Here is a 15,378-nt window from a genome sequence, read left to right on the forward strand (position 1 = left end):
CACACACAAAATGCTGAAGAAACTCAGCAGGCCAGGCAGCATCTATGGAAAAAAGCACAGCTCATGTTCAGGACTGAATTAGAGATGATGATGTTGAATGCCAAGATGTAATCCCTATTGCCTTGTCTTGTGCACATGACAACAAACATTGACATTGACCTTGACCTTACCATAGAACCATAGAAACTACAGCACAGAAACAGGCCCTTTGGCCCTTCTTGGCTGTGCCGAACCATTTTCTGCCTATGCCGAACCATTTTCTGCCTAAAGTGGCCCACTAAGCTACCCATCCAAGTTTTTACAATGTGAGAGGAACCAGAGTACCTGGAGAAAGCCTATGCAGTCACAGGGGAAATGTGAAAACTCCACACAGACAGCACCAAGGATTATGATCAAATCCAGGCCGATGGAACTATCAGATCCCAGCTCCAATAGCTGTGCCACCTTAGTTGCACTGAGTAACATGAAATAGCTTAGCATCGTTTAAGAAACAATTAAATATTGCAGAGAGAAAATTTTAGAGAGAAGCTGAATAAATCAACTGAAATTATCCTAATGGCTTTCCTCACTTTGTGTGAAGAAATGATAATACTATTTTGTCATTCCAGTGATATTCACATATCTCAATCTGAATAAGGCACAGAACCAGCTCTGAACTTTGACTGTTATCACTGTTATGCAGCATTCTTTTCATTACCTAACACACGTTGAACAATTAATTTTCATTTCAGACTTCAAAGTTATTTGTGACTAGCCTGTTTTGAGAGGCTACTTAGAAGACAGAAAAATGTCTTCAATATTCTCATCAGAAAAAGTGATGTGATAATTCTCATCCAGTTTCCATTCTCTAGATCTCTTCAATACCTTAATAAGTTGGCAAAGTACATACACTTGAACTTAATAAACTAGGATTTTAATTAAGATACTGTCCTCTCACTAGAGGTATTTTTTCATCATTCTTGTGCATGTATTTGTTTCTCTCCACAGATTTACAAACATCAAATGGGGCAGGACAATATTTATAAATACTAGCTGTTTGCTGTTTCTAAAAACTTCCTTTCTCATGAAAGCCACTGAATAACTCTATTAAAATCATTTCCTGTTACACATCACAGAAAACAACAAACTGCACCAGTTTGCATTTGGCATTCAACTAATCCCAGTCCAGCCTTTCAGGAGCTGCTCATCAGCATGGGAGTTCATACTGATTTATGAAAGTGTGTTATCAGGCTCAGATCATTGTGTATTCCACATGAGCACCAACCCCCATCATCATTTAGTTTATTCCACAATGTGCTGCCAAGGTATTTCTGGTACAATGGAAAATTATATTCCTGATAAAAGTAAATGATTTGTCTGAGAGTATTATAACTGATAGTTACAGCACCTAGGCTGGGAGTTTGGAACACTAGCTTCTTTGTTTCCATTCAGTAACTGCAGAGATAAAACCTTTCTCAAAAGTTACCAAGCTTTTTCTTCTTAAATAACAAGTACTGTAATTTCATCCGATTGCCTTGATGTAAAAAACTCTGTTCAATGTAGAGCAAATAAAGCAGATAGGAGTTAGGTACCAACTATTTTGGCAGATACAACTTTGCAATTTGCACTGAAGGGCAACAGTCCAGCAGGGGGAGGCTGACTATTACATAAAGGCAGAGCCGGTGACTGGGACTAGCACAAACTGTGATATGCTTCACTGAAAAGTCCATCGCAACAGTAAAACTGTATTAATCCAATTTCTAACCCCAAATGCATCCCTTAGTGTAGGATCTATTTCCCTGATTCAAATTCGTATTGAAGGCTACAGGATCTAGTCTGCACTTCCCTGGGTTAAGGGACGCAAACAACAGGAATTCTGCAGATGCTGGAAATTCAAGCAACACACATTGCTGGTGAATGCAGCAGGCCAGGCAGCATCTCTAGGAAGAGGTCCTGACGAAGGGTCTCGGCCTGAAACGTCGACTGTACCTCTTCCTAGAGATGCTGCCTGGCTGCTGCGTTCACCAGCAACTTTGATGTGTGTCTCCTGGGTTTAGGGTCCGGTTTTTGACCCTAATTTGCACACCTTAAATTCAATACGTGGATTCTGACTCTAGTTCTCACTGTCCAGCTTGGACGAACGCCTGTTTGCACTCCCCGGCCGCCGAGTTCCCTCACCTTCAGCGAAGGGAAAGCCGCCCGTGGCCCCGCCCCCTGACGCCCTCAGCGCATGCGCACGACGGGAAAGGCGCTCGAAGGTCTGGTGATGGCGGTGTGCGCAGACGCTACTGTATTGTGGTGAACCAGCAAATTACTCAAGAGGTTTCTTTTTCACCGTATTACCGAAGGCGACCAGTGATGGTAGGGGAGGGTTGCCGCCATTAATCTTCCTTCACAATTCCCGTTGCCTAGTCGCTTCCTCCTGTCACTGCCTACGACAAACAGCTTGTTCCCGTGAACGTGAACAGTTCGTGTGTCGCTCAGGACAGTGGCGCCTTCAGGATGGGAGAAGCAATGGCAGCTGAATTACTGGTTGAGCTCAATGTTCTTGCCTATGAATAGGATATAATTCTCAACTGGTTGGGTGTATAGGAAGCTTATTTTATACGCTTGATGGGACAAAGAAGAGAGACCTTTGACGTGATGAATGGTCATTGGTCTTTTTCTTGTAAAGTTTGATGGCGCTTGGCAAATCAACATTAGTTGCATTTCTACCACCTACTGAGGTGGAGCAAAGAGATAGAGAATGGTCATTGACCTGAAGCATGAACATTTGTAGCATCTTTAACAATGTAAGTTACTGCCAGTGAAGTAGTTTAAAAATAAAATGTCATTTGTGAATGTGAAACCTGTGCCCAACAGCCTGTGTGCTGCAATGTCCTATAAAATGTCATGGATATCGTTTTTGTGATGTTAATTGAGGGAGATGCTGCCTTCCTCTTTCACAGGCAACTGGGACGGACTCAGATGGGCAATTTGCTTGGTCAGAATATAGATGAGTTGGGCTGAAGGGCCTGTTTCTTGCTGTATAACTCTGACTCACCTATGTTGAAATACTGATCAGGAAGTTAGGGCCTTGTCTTAATGTCCCAAAGGTAGTACTCCCTCTGTCAAGCTCTGAATTATCAAATATGATGGTTTGTTCAAATCTCTGCAGCGGGGTGGTTATGATTTTTCTGTTTTGTTTGGGTTTATTTACAGCCTCTCAGAATAAAAAAAATGCAATGGCATTTTAAGATACCATCATTTAACCCTCCAAAGTGTGAGGATGAGTTCTGCTGGAGTTTAAGAAAAGCAAGAGCAGCAACTTATATTTACGTAGCTTCTTTAACATGAGAAAACAGTCTAAATCAGTTTACATGAGCATTATCAGAAATCTCAAACCATGTCATGTACCCATACGCACCGTTAATAAGCTTTCTATTGCTTGAATGTATTCATTATTTATTTGCAGCCAAAATGAATCAGTATTAGGTTTATTATCACCGGCATGTGTCGTGAAATTTATTAACTTAGCAGCAGCAATTCAATGCAATACATAATATAGAAGAAAAAAAAGTTTAAGTAAAATACAGTATATGTATGTGGAATAGATTAAAAATCCTGCAAAAAATAAATAATATATTAAAGTAGTGAGGAAGTGTTCATGGGTTCAATGTCCATTTAGAAATCATATGGCAGAGGGGAAGAAGCTGTTCCTGAGTCACTGAGTGTGTGCCTTCAGGCTCCTGTACCTCCTTCCTGATGGTAACAACGAGAAAAGAATGTGCTCTGGGCATAAAGTGAAGTGTGAAGACTCTCCACAACTGGTCTGTTGTTGCAAGTTACATTAATGATATAGAACATAGAATAGTACAGCACAGTACAGGTCCTTCAGCCCACATTGTAGTGCCGACCCTCAAACGCTGCCTCCCATATTACCCTCTACCTTAAATTCCTCCATATACCTGTCTAGTTGTCTGTTAAATTTCGCTAGTGTATCTGCCTCCACCACTGACTCAGGCAGTGTATTCCACGCACCAACCACTCTCTGAGTAAAAAACCTTCCTCTAATATCCCCCTTGAACTTCCCACCGCTTACCTTAAAGCCATGTCCTCTTGTATTGAACAGTGGTGCCCTGGGAAGATCAGCTGATTTTTTTTAAAACAGCATTGACCTGAAATTACTTGCTTCTATTTTACTCTACTCTGGGACAAGGAATCAAATTTTATTTACTTTTGCAGTTTAACTGAATGGAAGAGAATGAAGTCATGTGAGTGAGTACTGGCCCAGAGCTATCAGATGTTAAGCCTTTCATTTCTTGGATCATTCTCGTAACCTCTTCTGGACCTGCTCCAATACTTGCATATTCTTTATAGATATCGGGTCCAAAACTACTCTCAATACCCTATAAGTCATTGCTCAGATCGCATTCGAAATCTCAGCATTACATCCTTGCTTTTATATTCTGGTCCTCTTAAAATGAATGCTAACATTGCATTTGCCTTCCTTAATACTGACTTAACCTGCAAGTTAACCTTTAGGGAATCCTGCACTAGGGCTCCCAAGACCTTTTGCACATCTGGTTTTTGAATTTGTGCCCCAATTAGAAAATAATCTACACTTTCATTCCTTCTACCAAAGTGTATGACCATGCACTTCCCTACACTTTATTTCATCTGCCATTTCTTGCCCCTTCTCCTAATCTAAGCAGACTCCCTGCTTGCTCAACGCTACCTGGCCCTCCACTTATCTTTGTATCATCCATAAACTTGGCAACAAAGCCATGAATTCCATCAACCATATCATTAAAGTGTAATGTGAAAAGGAAACCATGCTGACTTCGGCCTATTTTATCATGTTCTTCCAACTACCCTGAAATTTCATACTTAATAATGGACTTGCCAATCAATGAAATCATGTTAACTCCCTATAATTTCTTGACTTTTGCCTCCCTCCCTTAAAGATTGGAGTGACAATTATGATTTTCCAGTCCTCAGGAACCATTCCAAAATCTAATAATTCTTGAAAGATCACTACTGATGCCTCTCCAGTTAATGTAGCTACCTCTTTCAAGACACTGGGGTGTAATCCATCTGATCCAGTGACCCAGCTACCTTACGAACTTGAGGCTTCCCAAGCATATTTTCTCAGTGATAGCATCTACACTCAATTCTGCCCCCAAATGCTCTTTAATTAACATATTCATATTGAATTTCTTCAAATAAATCTTTTAGGTCTCCATTTTTATTATCTCAGATCCAAAATTTCAAAGTCTGTATGATTAAAATTATCCTTTCATGCATTAAGGTAATATTTTGAGGCCTAGTGAATAAAACAGAATCTTATGTTGGACCTTTAGAGATAGAAATCTTTAAAAATAAATAATTTAATTACCTCATTTTGTAGATCTTCAAACCATGACTTAATAATTTTCTGGTCGTTGTGTTCACCGCAGGCTTAAATGGTACCAATAAAGGGTTGCAACACACATCAAAGTTGCTGGTGAACGCAGCAGGCCAAGCAGCATCTGTAGGAAGAGGTGCAGTCGACGTTTCAGGCCGAGACCCTTCGTCAGGACTAACTGAAGGAAGAGTGAGTAAGGGATTTGAAAGTAGGAGGGGGAGGGGGAGATCCAAAATGATAGGAGAAGACAGGAGGGGGAGGGATAGAGCCAAGAGCTGGACAGGTGATAGGCAAAAGAGGATACGAGAGGATCATGGGACAGGAGGTCCGGGAAGAAAGACCTGGGGGGGGGAGAGGGGGACCCAGAGGATGGGCAAGAGGTATATTCAGAGGGACAGAGGGAGAAAAAGGAGAGTGAGAGAAAGAATGTGTGCATAAAAATAAGTAACAGATGGGGTACGAGGGGGAGGTGGGGCCTAGCGGAAGTTAGAGAAGTCAATGTTCATGCCATCAGGTTGGAGGCTACCCAGACGGAATATAAGGTGTTGTTCCTGCAACCTGAGTGTGGCTTCATCTTTACAGTAGAGGAGGCCGTGGATAGACATGTCAGAATGGGAATGGGATGTGGAATTAAAATGTGTGGCCACTGGGAGATCCTGCTTTCTCTGGCGGACAGAGCGTAGATGTTCAGCAAAGCGGTCTCCCAGTCTGCGTCGGGTCTCGCCAATATATAAAAGGCCACATCGGGAGCACCGGACGCAGTATATCACCCCAGTCGACTCACAGGTGAAGTGTTGCCTCACCTGGAAGGACTGTTTGGGGCCGTGAATGGTGGTAAGGGAGGAAGTGTAAGGGCATGTGTAGCACTTGTTCTGCTTACACGGATAAGTGCCAGGAGGGAGATCAGTGGGGAGGAATGGGGGGGACGAATGGACAAGGGAGTTGTGTAGGGAGCGATCCCTGCGGAATGCAGGGGGGGGGAGGGAAAGATGTGCTTAGTGGTGGGATCCCGTTGGAAGTGGCGGAAGTTACGGAGAATAATATGTTGGACCCGGAGGCTGGTGGGGTGGTAGGTGAGGACCAGGGGAACCCTATTCCTAGTGGGGTGGCGGGAGGATGGAGTGAGAGCAGATGTACGTGAAATGGGGGAGGTGCGTTTAAGAGCAGAGTTGGTAGTGGAGGAAGGGAAGCCCCTTTCTTTAAAAAAGGAAGACATCTCCCTCGTCCTAGAATGAAAAGCCTCATCCTGAGAGCAGATGCGGCGGAGACGGAGGAATTGCGAGAAGGGGATGGCGTTTTTGCAAGAGACAGGGTGAGAAGAGGAATAGTCCAGATAGCTGTGAGAGTCAGTAGGCTTATAGTAGACATCAGTGGATAAGCTGTCTCCAGAGACAGAGACAGAAAGATCTAGAAAGGGGAGGGAGATGTCGGAAATGGACCAGGTAAACTTGAGGGCAAGGTGAAAGTTGGAGGCAAAGTTCATAAAATCAACGAGTTCTGCATGCATGCAGGAAGCAGGACCAATGCAGTCGTCGATGTAGCGAAGGAAAAGTGGGGGACAGATACCAGAATGGGCACGGAACATAGATTGTTCCACAAACCCAACAGAAAGGCAGGCATAGCTAGGACCCATACGGGTGCCCATAGCTACACCTTTAGTTTGGAGGAAGTGGGAGGAGCCAAAGGAGAAATTATTAAGAGTAAGTACTAATTCCGCTAGACGGAGCAGAGTGGTGGTAGATGGGAACTGATTAGGTCTGGAATCCAAAAAGAAGCGTAGAGCTTTGAGACCTTACTGATGGGGGATGGAAGTATATAAGGACTGGACATCCATGGTGAAAATAAAGCGGTGGGGGCCAGGGAACTTAAAGTCATCGAAAAGTTTAAGAGCGTGAGAAGTGTCACGAACATAGGCCGGAAGGGATTGAACAAGGGGTGATAAAACAGTGTCGAGGTATGCAGAAATGAGTTCGGTGGGGCAGGAGCAAGCTGAGACAATAGGTCGGCCAGGACAGGCAGGTTTATGGATCTTGGGTAGGAGGTAGAAACGGGAAGTGCAGGGTGTGGGAACTATAAGGTTGGTAGCAGTGGATGGGAGATCCCCTGAGCGGATAAAGTCGGTGATGGTGTGGGAGACAATGGCCTGGTGCTCCTTAGTGGGGTCACGATCGAGGGGTAAATAAGAGGAGGTATCCGCGAGTTGTCGCTGTGCCTCGGCAAGGTAGAGGTCAGTACGCCAGACTACAACAGCACCCCCCTTATCGGCGGGTTTAATAATAAGGTTAGGATTAGTGCGGAGGGAGTGGAGAGCAGAGCGTTCCGAAGGAGTGAGCTTGGAATGGGGACAAGGTGCGGTAAAGTCGAGACGGTTGATGTCCCGTTGGCAGTTAGCGATAAAGAGATCCAGAGCAGGCAGAAGACCAGAGCGGGGTGTCCATGAAGAAGAGGAGGGTTGAAGACAGGAGAAGGGGTCATCGGTGGGGGTGGAAGAGTCCTTGCCAAAGAAGTAGGCTCGGAGACGGAGACGGCAGAAAAAAAGTTCCGCATCATGGCGAACACGGAACTCGCTGAGGTGTGGGCGAAGGGGGACAAAGGTGAGGCCCTTACTGAGGACCGACCGTTCTATCTCCGACAGTTGAAGGTCGGAGGGGATGGTAAAGACCCGGCACGGATGAGAGCTGGGATCAGAGGGGGGAGGGGGGAGGCTGGGGGTGTCAATGGAGAGGGGAGGGTTGGGGTGAGAGGAAGATGGAGCCTCTGAGTGCCCAGGAGTTGACGGTGGGATCTGAGGAAGACGGGGCTGCGGAGTGGTGGTGGGGGAAGGGGAGACGGGAGTCACAACAGCAGCACATAAAGACCCGGCCTGGAGTTCAAGGCTGGCGTCGCAGTTGGTGGTTGCGCAATCGCTATGAAGGTGTCCATCGTCGTTGCTGGAGTCCGGGTTTTGAATATGCCCTGAGGTGTTGGGCCGCCGAGATCAATAAAGGGTTATCAGCTTAATAGCAATGTGATGTAATTTCAGATGTTTCAAGTAGATTTTTATTCTAAAGGAGATAATGGTTTAGTGAGATAAAAACAGATCAAATTAGTGAAATAAAATCAGTCAATCATGGGAAAAGCCCTCCCCACCATTGAGCACATCTACAAGGAATGTGCTGTCACTGGAAGGCAACACCCATCATCAACTACATCAGGCCATGCTCGCTTCTTATTGCTACCATTAGAAAGGAGGTACAGGACCCTTGGGTCCCACACCACCAGATTCAGGAACAATTATTACTCTTCAACTATCAGAATCTGAATCAGGTTTATTATCACTGGCATGTGTTGTGAAATTTGTTAACTTAGCAGCAGCAGTACAATGCAATACATGATAATATAAAAATACATAGATAAGTCAATTACAGTGAGTGTGTGTATGTGTATATATATTTTTTTACACATGCTCACTGTAATTGATATGTGTATATTGAATAGATTATAAAAGTCCAAAAATGGAAATAATATATATTAAAAAAAAGGGAAAAAGGTGAGGTAGTGTCCATTTAGGAATCATATAGCAGAGGGAAAGAAGCTGTTCCTGAATCGCTGAGTGTGTGCCGTCAGGCTTCTGTACCTCCTTGCTGACAGTAACAATGAGAACAGGGCAAGCCCTGGGTGATGGGGATCCTTAATATGGATGTCGCCATTCTGGGGCTCTTGAACCAGAGTGATTAACTTCACTTGCCTCAATATTGATTCCACAACCCATAGACTCACTTTCAAGGATCTATAATTCATGTTCTCAATATTATTACTTATGTATTTTTTATTATTATTATTTGTATATCTCTTTGTATTTAAACAGTTTGTCATCTTTTGCACATTGGTTGTTTGTCTGAATTTGTTTCTATCTTTCTTGCTCTTCATTGATTATATTTTGTTCCTTTATATCTACTGTGAATACCTGGAAGAAAATGAATCTCAGGAAGATAAATACTTTGTAAATTTACTTTGAACTTTGATATTCTGGAAAGACCTGACTGGTCAGGCAGAAATGGTGGAAAGAGAATCGGGGGAATGTTTCAGTTTGCAGTGTCGGAACTGGGAATACGTGAAGGCATTAACATGTTAGGCTGCAGGGAGGATGGGAAAGTTATGACTTTCCGGAATTTTCTGATTTTATGTCAGATTTTCAGCATTTGCTTTTTTTGTTTGGATTTTCAGGTAGTTAAAGAGCCAGCACAAAGCTAAACTGACCACTGTGGGCCAGTTGAATTGTAAATTGCTTGCATTTTGGCTTTGAAATCATAGAAGATTTCTATACATTACTTATGAGCTTTGGACCATTGAATAAGGAAGAAAGTAGGTATTAAATTGTAACTTTTGCATAACTGAATAGAGTAACATTACTTTGGGTGGTAGGTAGAGTTCACTGTTTCATTTTCATTATGATAGTGCTGCAAAATAATTATTGTGTTACTTTTCCAAGCAATAGAATGGGATTTGTTGGATTGTTTTTCATCAACTATTGGCAAACCACTACTGTAACTTGCCTTGTACGCAGATCCCCACTACGTCAGAGAGGCACAGAGGGAAATCGTCCTCTAACTGGAGAAACTCCGGATGCGACGTACCTTTCCTTTCCATTGCCGTATATTTAAGTGAGCATTAAAAATTTAATAACTCATTTCCCTCCAAATTTAAAGCCTATTTAAATGCCCCTATCTGTTGTCGATTCGTCTCCCTGTACATTTTGTCTAATGTTGTTCAAGTTCACATGGTAATTATAATGCTTGGGTTGGTTCCAAGTTTGAAGCTGTTTAAATTTAGACAAAAGCTTAGTCATACTTGAAAAAATATCTGTTCTACGTATGATTTGTTTTAGAAGGATTTTCCATCTTTCTGCAAGTTATAACCTCAAAGCTGGGTACCATGCGGCAGGTTCCAGTGTTCAATTTTTTTTCCCCTGATCTTTTGTTTTAATATTTTGATGCTGTTATCTGATATAAAACTAATTTAGAGAATTTTATTGAATGTGGTTCAAAGTTACATCCATCCAATTATAACATACCTCACAGGATTCATCCTTGATTTATCCAGTTTATTTCTGGATTTCTCTGTCCCCTCAAATGGAGTTTCCGGTGATATCTATTCCAAGCCTATTAATTCCTACAATTATCTAGTGAATGATTCATTTCCTTAATTTGTTCAGATGATGCCACATTTTATACATTATGTTCTCTTCCTCAGCTGGGGATTCTCCTGTGCATGATTCAACCTATTTCCCGAGCTCCGAGCTCCTGCCCCTCTCTTGCTTGTTCTCATATTTCACTTCCAACAGATCGCACTCCACCATTTTTAACACAACCCCAACACCAAAACCTCCGCCTCCTAAAGAGACAGTTTTTCCTGATTGACTCTTCTATTTCACCAATGCATCTTCCAGGAGGGACAACAATGCGTTATATTTTATAACTTTATATATTGTGCCCTTCTCTGACTCGATGAGACAAAATGACGATCACTTTGCCTAACCTGTGTCTCTTAATTGACCTTGGTTCACTATCTCAATTTCACCAAGTGCTCAGTGACTTCTTTGTATTAAGCCCTTGACTGTTCCAATGAAGTTTTCGTGTACTTAATATATCAGTTCTTGTGGGCAACATATCTGAGAAAGCTTCTGATATGTTAATTTAGGCAGTTATTTGCAAAATGTGGCTTAGTTTTAAGGTGGAAAGGGGTTCAAGGAGCTTCAGGAAAGTTGCAAGCATTTGACCTTAATGATTATATATAAAAAAACAAAATCTACTCTGTGCACATTACGGTTATTTTATGAACTTCAAGTGGGAGACAAAAGGCAGCTTGTAAAAGTAGATGCAAAGACCAAAGCCCAACTAGATGAATGGAAAGCCAAAAAGAAGAGTGCCAATGGAGATACAAAAATAGAGGATTTGTCAGATGATGAGAATGCAGAAACCAAGAGGAGAAATCAGATCATGAAGGGAGCAATAGAAGGATTAATAAGAGAATACTGCAGTGAACTAAATGCACCTTCCCGAGATCAAGATACACAATCTAGAAAGAAGAAAAAGGAAAAGAAAGAGGAGGATGACATAAGTGCGATGAAAATACAAGAGGATAAATGAGACCTAATTTCTTGAGAAATTAGGAAATTCAGAGATACTCATGAGAAACTAGAAGAAGAAAAAGGAAGGCAAGCAAGAGAAAGGCGTGAAAGAGAATGTGAGTGGGATCAAGACAGTGATAGTGGGTTATGAGAGAATCAAGGATAAGGAAAGAGAGTGAAACCAAGATAGGGATTGAGATCTGGATAATGAGAGAGAAAGAAGCTAGGACCAGGAGTGAAGCGAAGATTGAAGTAGATCCAGAGAGAAAAGGAGAAGAAAGTTATCCAGAGCTGGCAGAACCACTTCCTGCAGTCTCAGAGTCATATCTTAGAACCACAGTGCAGGCCCCAGAACCTGAGATTGTTTTCACAGCCACAACTCTCACCTGCCAAAGGTAAATACCTTTAAACAACTCACAAAGTTTCTAAGCTGGAAAACTACCCAACCTTGGATCAGAACTGAAGAAGCCTCTCAGATGAGTGATGAAACATCTTCTAGACAACACAGCAAGTCCAATTACCTTGCTTTAGTACTGCTTGATATGCAATGACCTGGATGACTGAGAACCTTCATAGACATACCACAGATTAATAAGATACAGTATATCAACTCTGGCCCAAATGTTAGCATTTGTTCTTTTCATACAGAAGGTTTTTGAATCAAATCCCATTCTAGACACTTGAGCACAACAGCCTAAGCTGGCACTTCAGTGTGTCACTGCATCTGCTGCACATTTAGGACAAAGAGCTACAACTAGGTCTTATCCTCCAGTGGATATAAAAGGTCCTGAGGCATCATTTTAAAGAACATTGATTTAATCCCAGTTCCCCAGACATTTCTATCCATAAACATTGCAAACTCAAATAGAAATCATGAGTATTTTGCTGAATATGGAAGCCTGGACTGTACACATTAGCAGCTGTGTTCCTGAGATTTTTTTAAAAATGCATACACAACAAAATATCTTCATTTAGTTGTTATTGAGGTAATGAGAAAGCACTGTATAAATAAATACAGGTGGGTCTTTTCTCTTGCATTGTAGAGCTTTTACTCTAGTTCATTAGAGGGAGCTCTAACATGCCTAATGTAAGTAAGATTTGTAAAGCATTCTGTAATGAGAGGCAGCTCCCATGCTCTCAGATATGTTAGTAACAATTTTTAAATATTATTGTAAATACAAGGTTGGTGAAGTTACTGATTGTTACATTTAAGTTATCTTTTCAATGTAGGAAATTGTTTGAAAGCACTTTAACCTGTGAAGACATTTTACAGAGGCAGGAATGAACACCAAGGCAAGGAACATAGTGATGCAGCTAGTAGAGTTACTGCTTCTCAGCTCGTTATCCAGGTTCAATCCTGACCTCCGGTGCTATCTCTGCTTTCTCCCTGTAATCACATGGAATTACTTCGGTGCTAGAGTTTCCACAAACATCCTAAAGATATGCAGGGTGTTAATTGGCCACTGAAGTGTATGGGTGAACAGTAAAATCTGGGAGGAGTAGATTGAAATGTAGAGAGAATAGTAGAAGTGTTGTTTGTGACCCGTCAGTGTGGACTCAGTGGACTGAAGTTCCTGTTTCTGCCTTGTGTAATTCTGTAATAAACTGTTAGAAAGGGTGATGATAGTTCTCTGCCTGGAATTGTTGAAGACTTTTAAAATGGGAAGTAAAGAGACAGAGAGGTACAGATCTTGTGAATTCAATGGAAAGGAGTAGAAAACAGGAGGACCACCAAAGATCAGCGGAATGAATATCTGGCACATGGGACCAGGACTATAGAAAGCTACAAAGTAAGAGAGGGACAGGCCTTGAAGGGAATTACTTAAAGAAGGTAATCATTTTAAATTACAAACTGAGTAAATAAGCAGGAACGGCATCACATGGTGAACGTAGTTTCTGATATGAAGAAGATTTAGGGTTAGAAGTCAGGAATAATAGGCTGTGATGAGCCTATTTCAACCTGTCAGTGGGTAGACAAGGGATTGCATTAGTGGTGAGGATTTGTATTCTGGCCCCTTACTTCAAAATGTTATTGCTTACCTTGGTGATCATACCTTCTGTAATCTAGCCTTTAGTGGGGTGACATTCCCTCCCTAAGCCACTCAGCTTCATATATTCTTTCCCTCCCCTTTTTAATTATCTATCTCTCTGACAAAAATTTAGGTTATCTCCCTAATAAGTTTTTATATAGTTTTAATGCCAAATTTTGTTTGATAATGACACATGCAAAATTGTAAGTGACATTCCACCATGTCAAATAAGCTATGTAAGCGTACTGTACACTCAGAGACCACTTTATTAGGTACACCTATTTGATAATACAAATATCTAATTAGCCAGTCATGTGACAGCAATTCAGTACATAAAAGTATGCAGGCATTGTCAAGAGGTTCATTTGTTGTTCAGACCAAACATCAGAATGGGGACGAAATGTCATATAAGTAACTTTGTCTATGGAATGATTGCTAGTGCTGGTTAGGGTGGCTTGATTATCTCAAAAACTGCTGATCTCCTGGGCTTTTCATGCACAACAGTCTCTTAGAGTTTTTAGAGAATTGTGTGAAAAACAAAAAAAATCTTTCCAGTGAGTGGCAGTTCCATGAGCAAAAACACTTTGTTAATAAGAGATATTAGAGAAGAAGGCCAGACTGGTTCAAGCTGACAGGAGTGCGACAATAACTCAAATAACCACATGTTACATAGCGGTATACAGAAGAGCATCTCTTAATGTGAAACCTTGAGTGGATGGGCTATAACAGCAGAAGACCATGCTGGGTTCCAATCCTGGACCTAATAAAGTGGCCACAGTGTATAGTTATTGCTTGTAGCTTAGATAGAAGACAATAGGTTCTCTTTTAGTAGTTGGAATTCATCCAAAACTGGATTTCAAACAGGCTTTGAGCACAGGAGCAGCAAAGAGGCAGTGAAAGCTGGCGGAGAAATGATGCTGAATGTTGCCAGAATTTATATGGGTATTGATTTCTTCCTTACCCATGTTATTTTCATACGGTTATACATAGATGTAGACCCGGCTGGTGGTGTAGTGGCATCAGTGCCAGACTTCGGGGCTTTCCATCCGTGCTGGGTTATGAGCTGGTGATCTCTTTAGAAACTCACTCGGCAGAAGGCAATGGCAAACCACTGCTGTAACTTGCCTCGTACACAGTTTCCACTACGTCAGAGAGGCGTGGAGGGAAATTGTCCGCTAACTGCTGAAACTCCGGATGCGACGTACCTTTCCTTTCCTTATACATAGATAAAAAAGGAGAGACTGTATATGAATCCTGGAGAAACTTGATAAAACATTATAAAATATGAGAACACATTCATTGATTTTTAATTATTCATTTTCTCTTATGTAGAATAGCTGCTATGTTCATGATGATTCAGGAATGCAATGAGTCCTTGTACACAGAAGTAGCTAAAAATTTTCCATTCATTAATAATGCATTGAACTAAAATTACAAGTATAATTTTTTGAACTGAAGAGTAGGATGTTTTATCCTTGTTTCTGCTCTCTTAACATTGCTGTATTGTGGACAGTTTTTCCATTGTCATATGATATTTGTCATATTGTCAAAGGGCCAAAGTTGCCTCTACTTCCTGAGGACACTGAAGTCCTTTGGAGTATGCAGGCCTCTCCTTCACATGTTCTGCCAGTCTGTTGTCGCCAGTGCAGACTTCTATGCGGTGGGGCAATGGCATCAACACGGGTGATGCCAATGAGCTCATAAACTGATTAAAAAGTCTGGCTCTGTTATTGGAGTCTTACTGAACACACTGGAGGCTGTGGTAGAACAAAAGACCCTATGGAAAATCCTGGCAATTCTGGACAATGTTTCTCACCCTGTGCTTGCCATCTTGGCTGAACAGAGGAGCACTTTTAGTAATATACTAAGACAAC

General features: G+C 41.8%; 1 protein-coding gene across 8 annotated transcripts in view; it reads left to right on the top strand.

Annotated features, from left to right (window-relative positions):
* Positions 1-2,209: 2,209 nt before the first annotated feature.
* Positions 2,210-15,378, top strand: part of LOC134348113 (transcription elongation factor A N-terminal and central domain-containing protein) — a 29,705-nt gene continuing 16,536 nt past the window's right edge. For 3 of the 8 annotated variants that reach the window (XR_010018355.1, XR_010018356.1, XM_063051009.1), the window contains exons 1-2: positions 2,227-2,771; positions 5,418-5,554. Coding sequence is in view for 3 of the 8 variants with exons in the window: in XM_063051007.1 (XP_062907077.1) it covers positions 9,971-10,008 (38 nt within the window). In the remaining 5 variants the exon portion in view is untranslated. Of the gene's footprint in view, positions 2,772-5,417; positions 5,555-9,911; positions 10,009-13,017; positions 13,306-15,378 lie in introns of those variants that run through there. The other 5 variants (XM_063051007.1, XM_063051006.1, XM_063051008.1 and 2 more) reach the window with 5 other exon arrangements.

The sequence above is a fragment of the Mobula hypostoma genome, chromosome 6 (assembly GCF_963921235.1).
Source record: "Mobula hypostoma chromosome 6, sMobHyp1.1, whole genome shotgun sequence".
Taxonomy (NCBI): Eukaryota; Metazoa; Chordata; class Chondrichthyes; order Myliobatiformes; family Myliobatidae; genus Mobula; species Mobula hypostoma.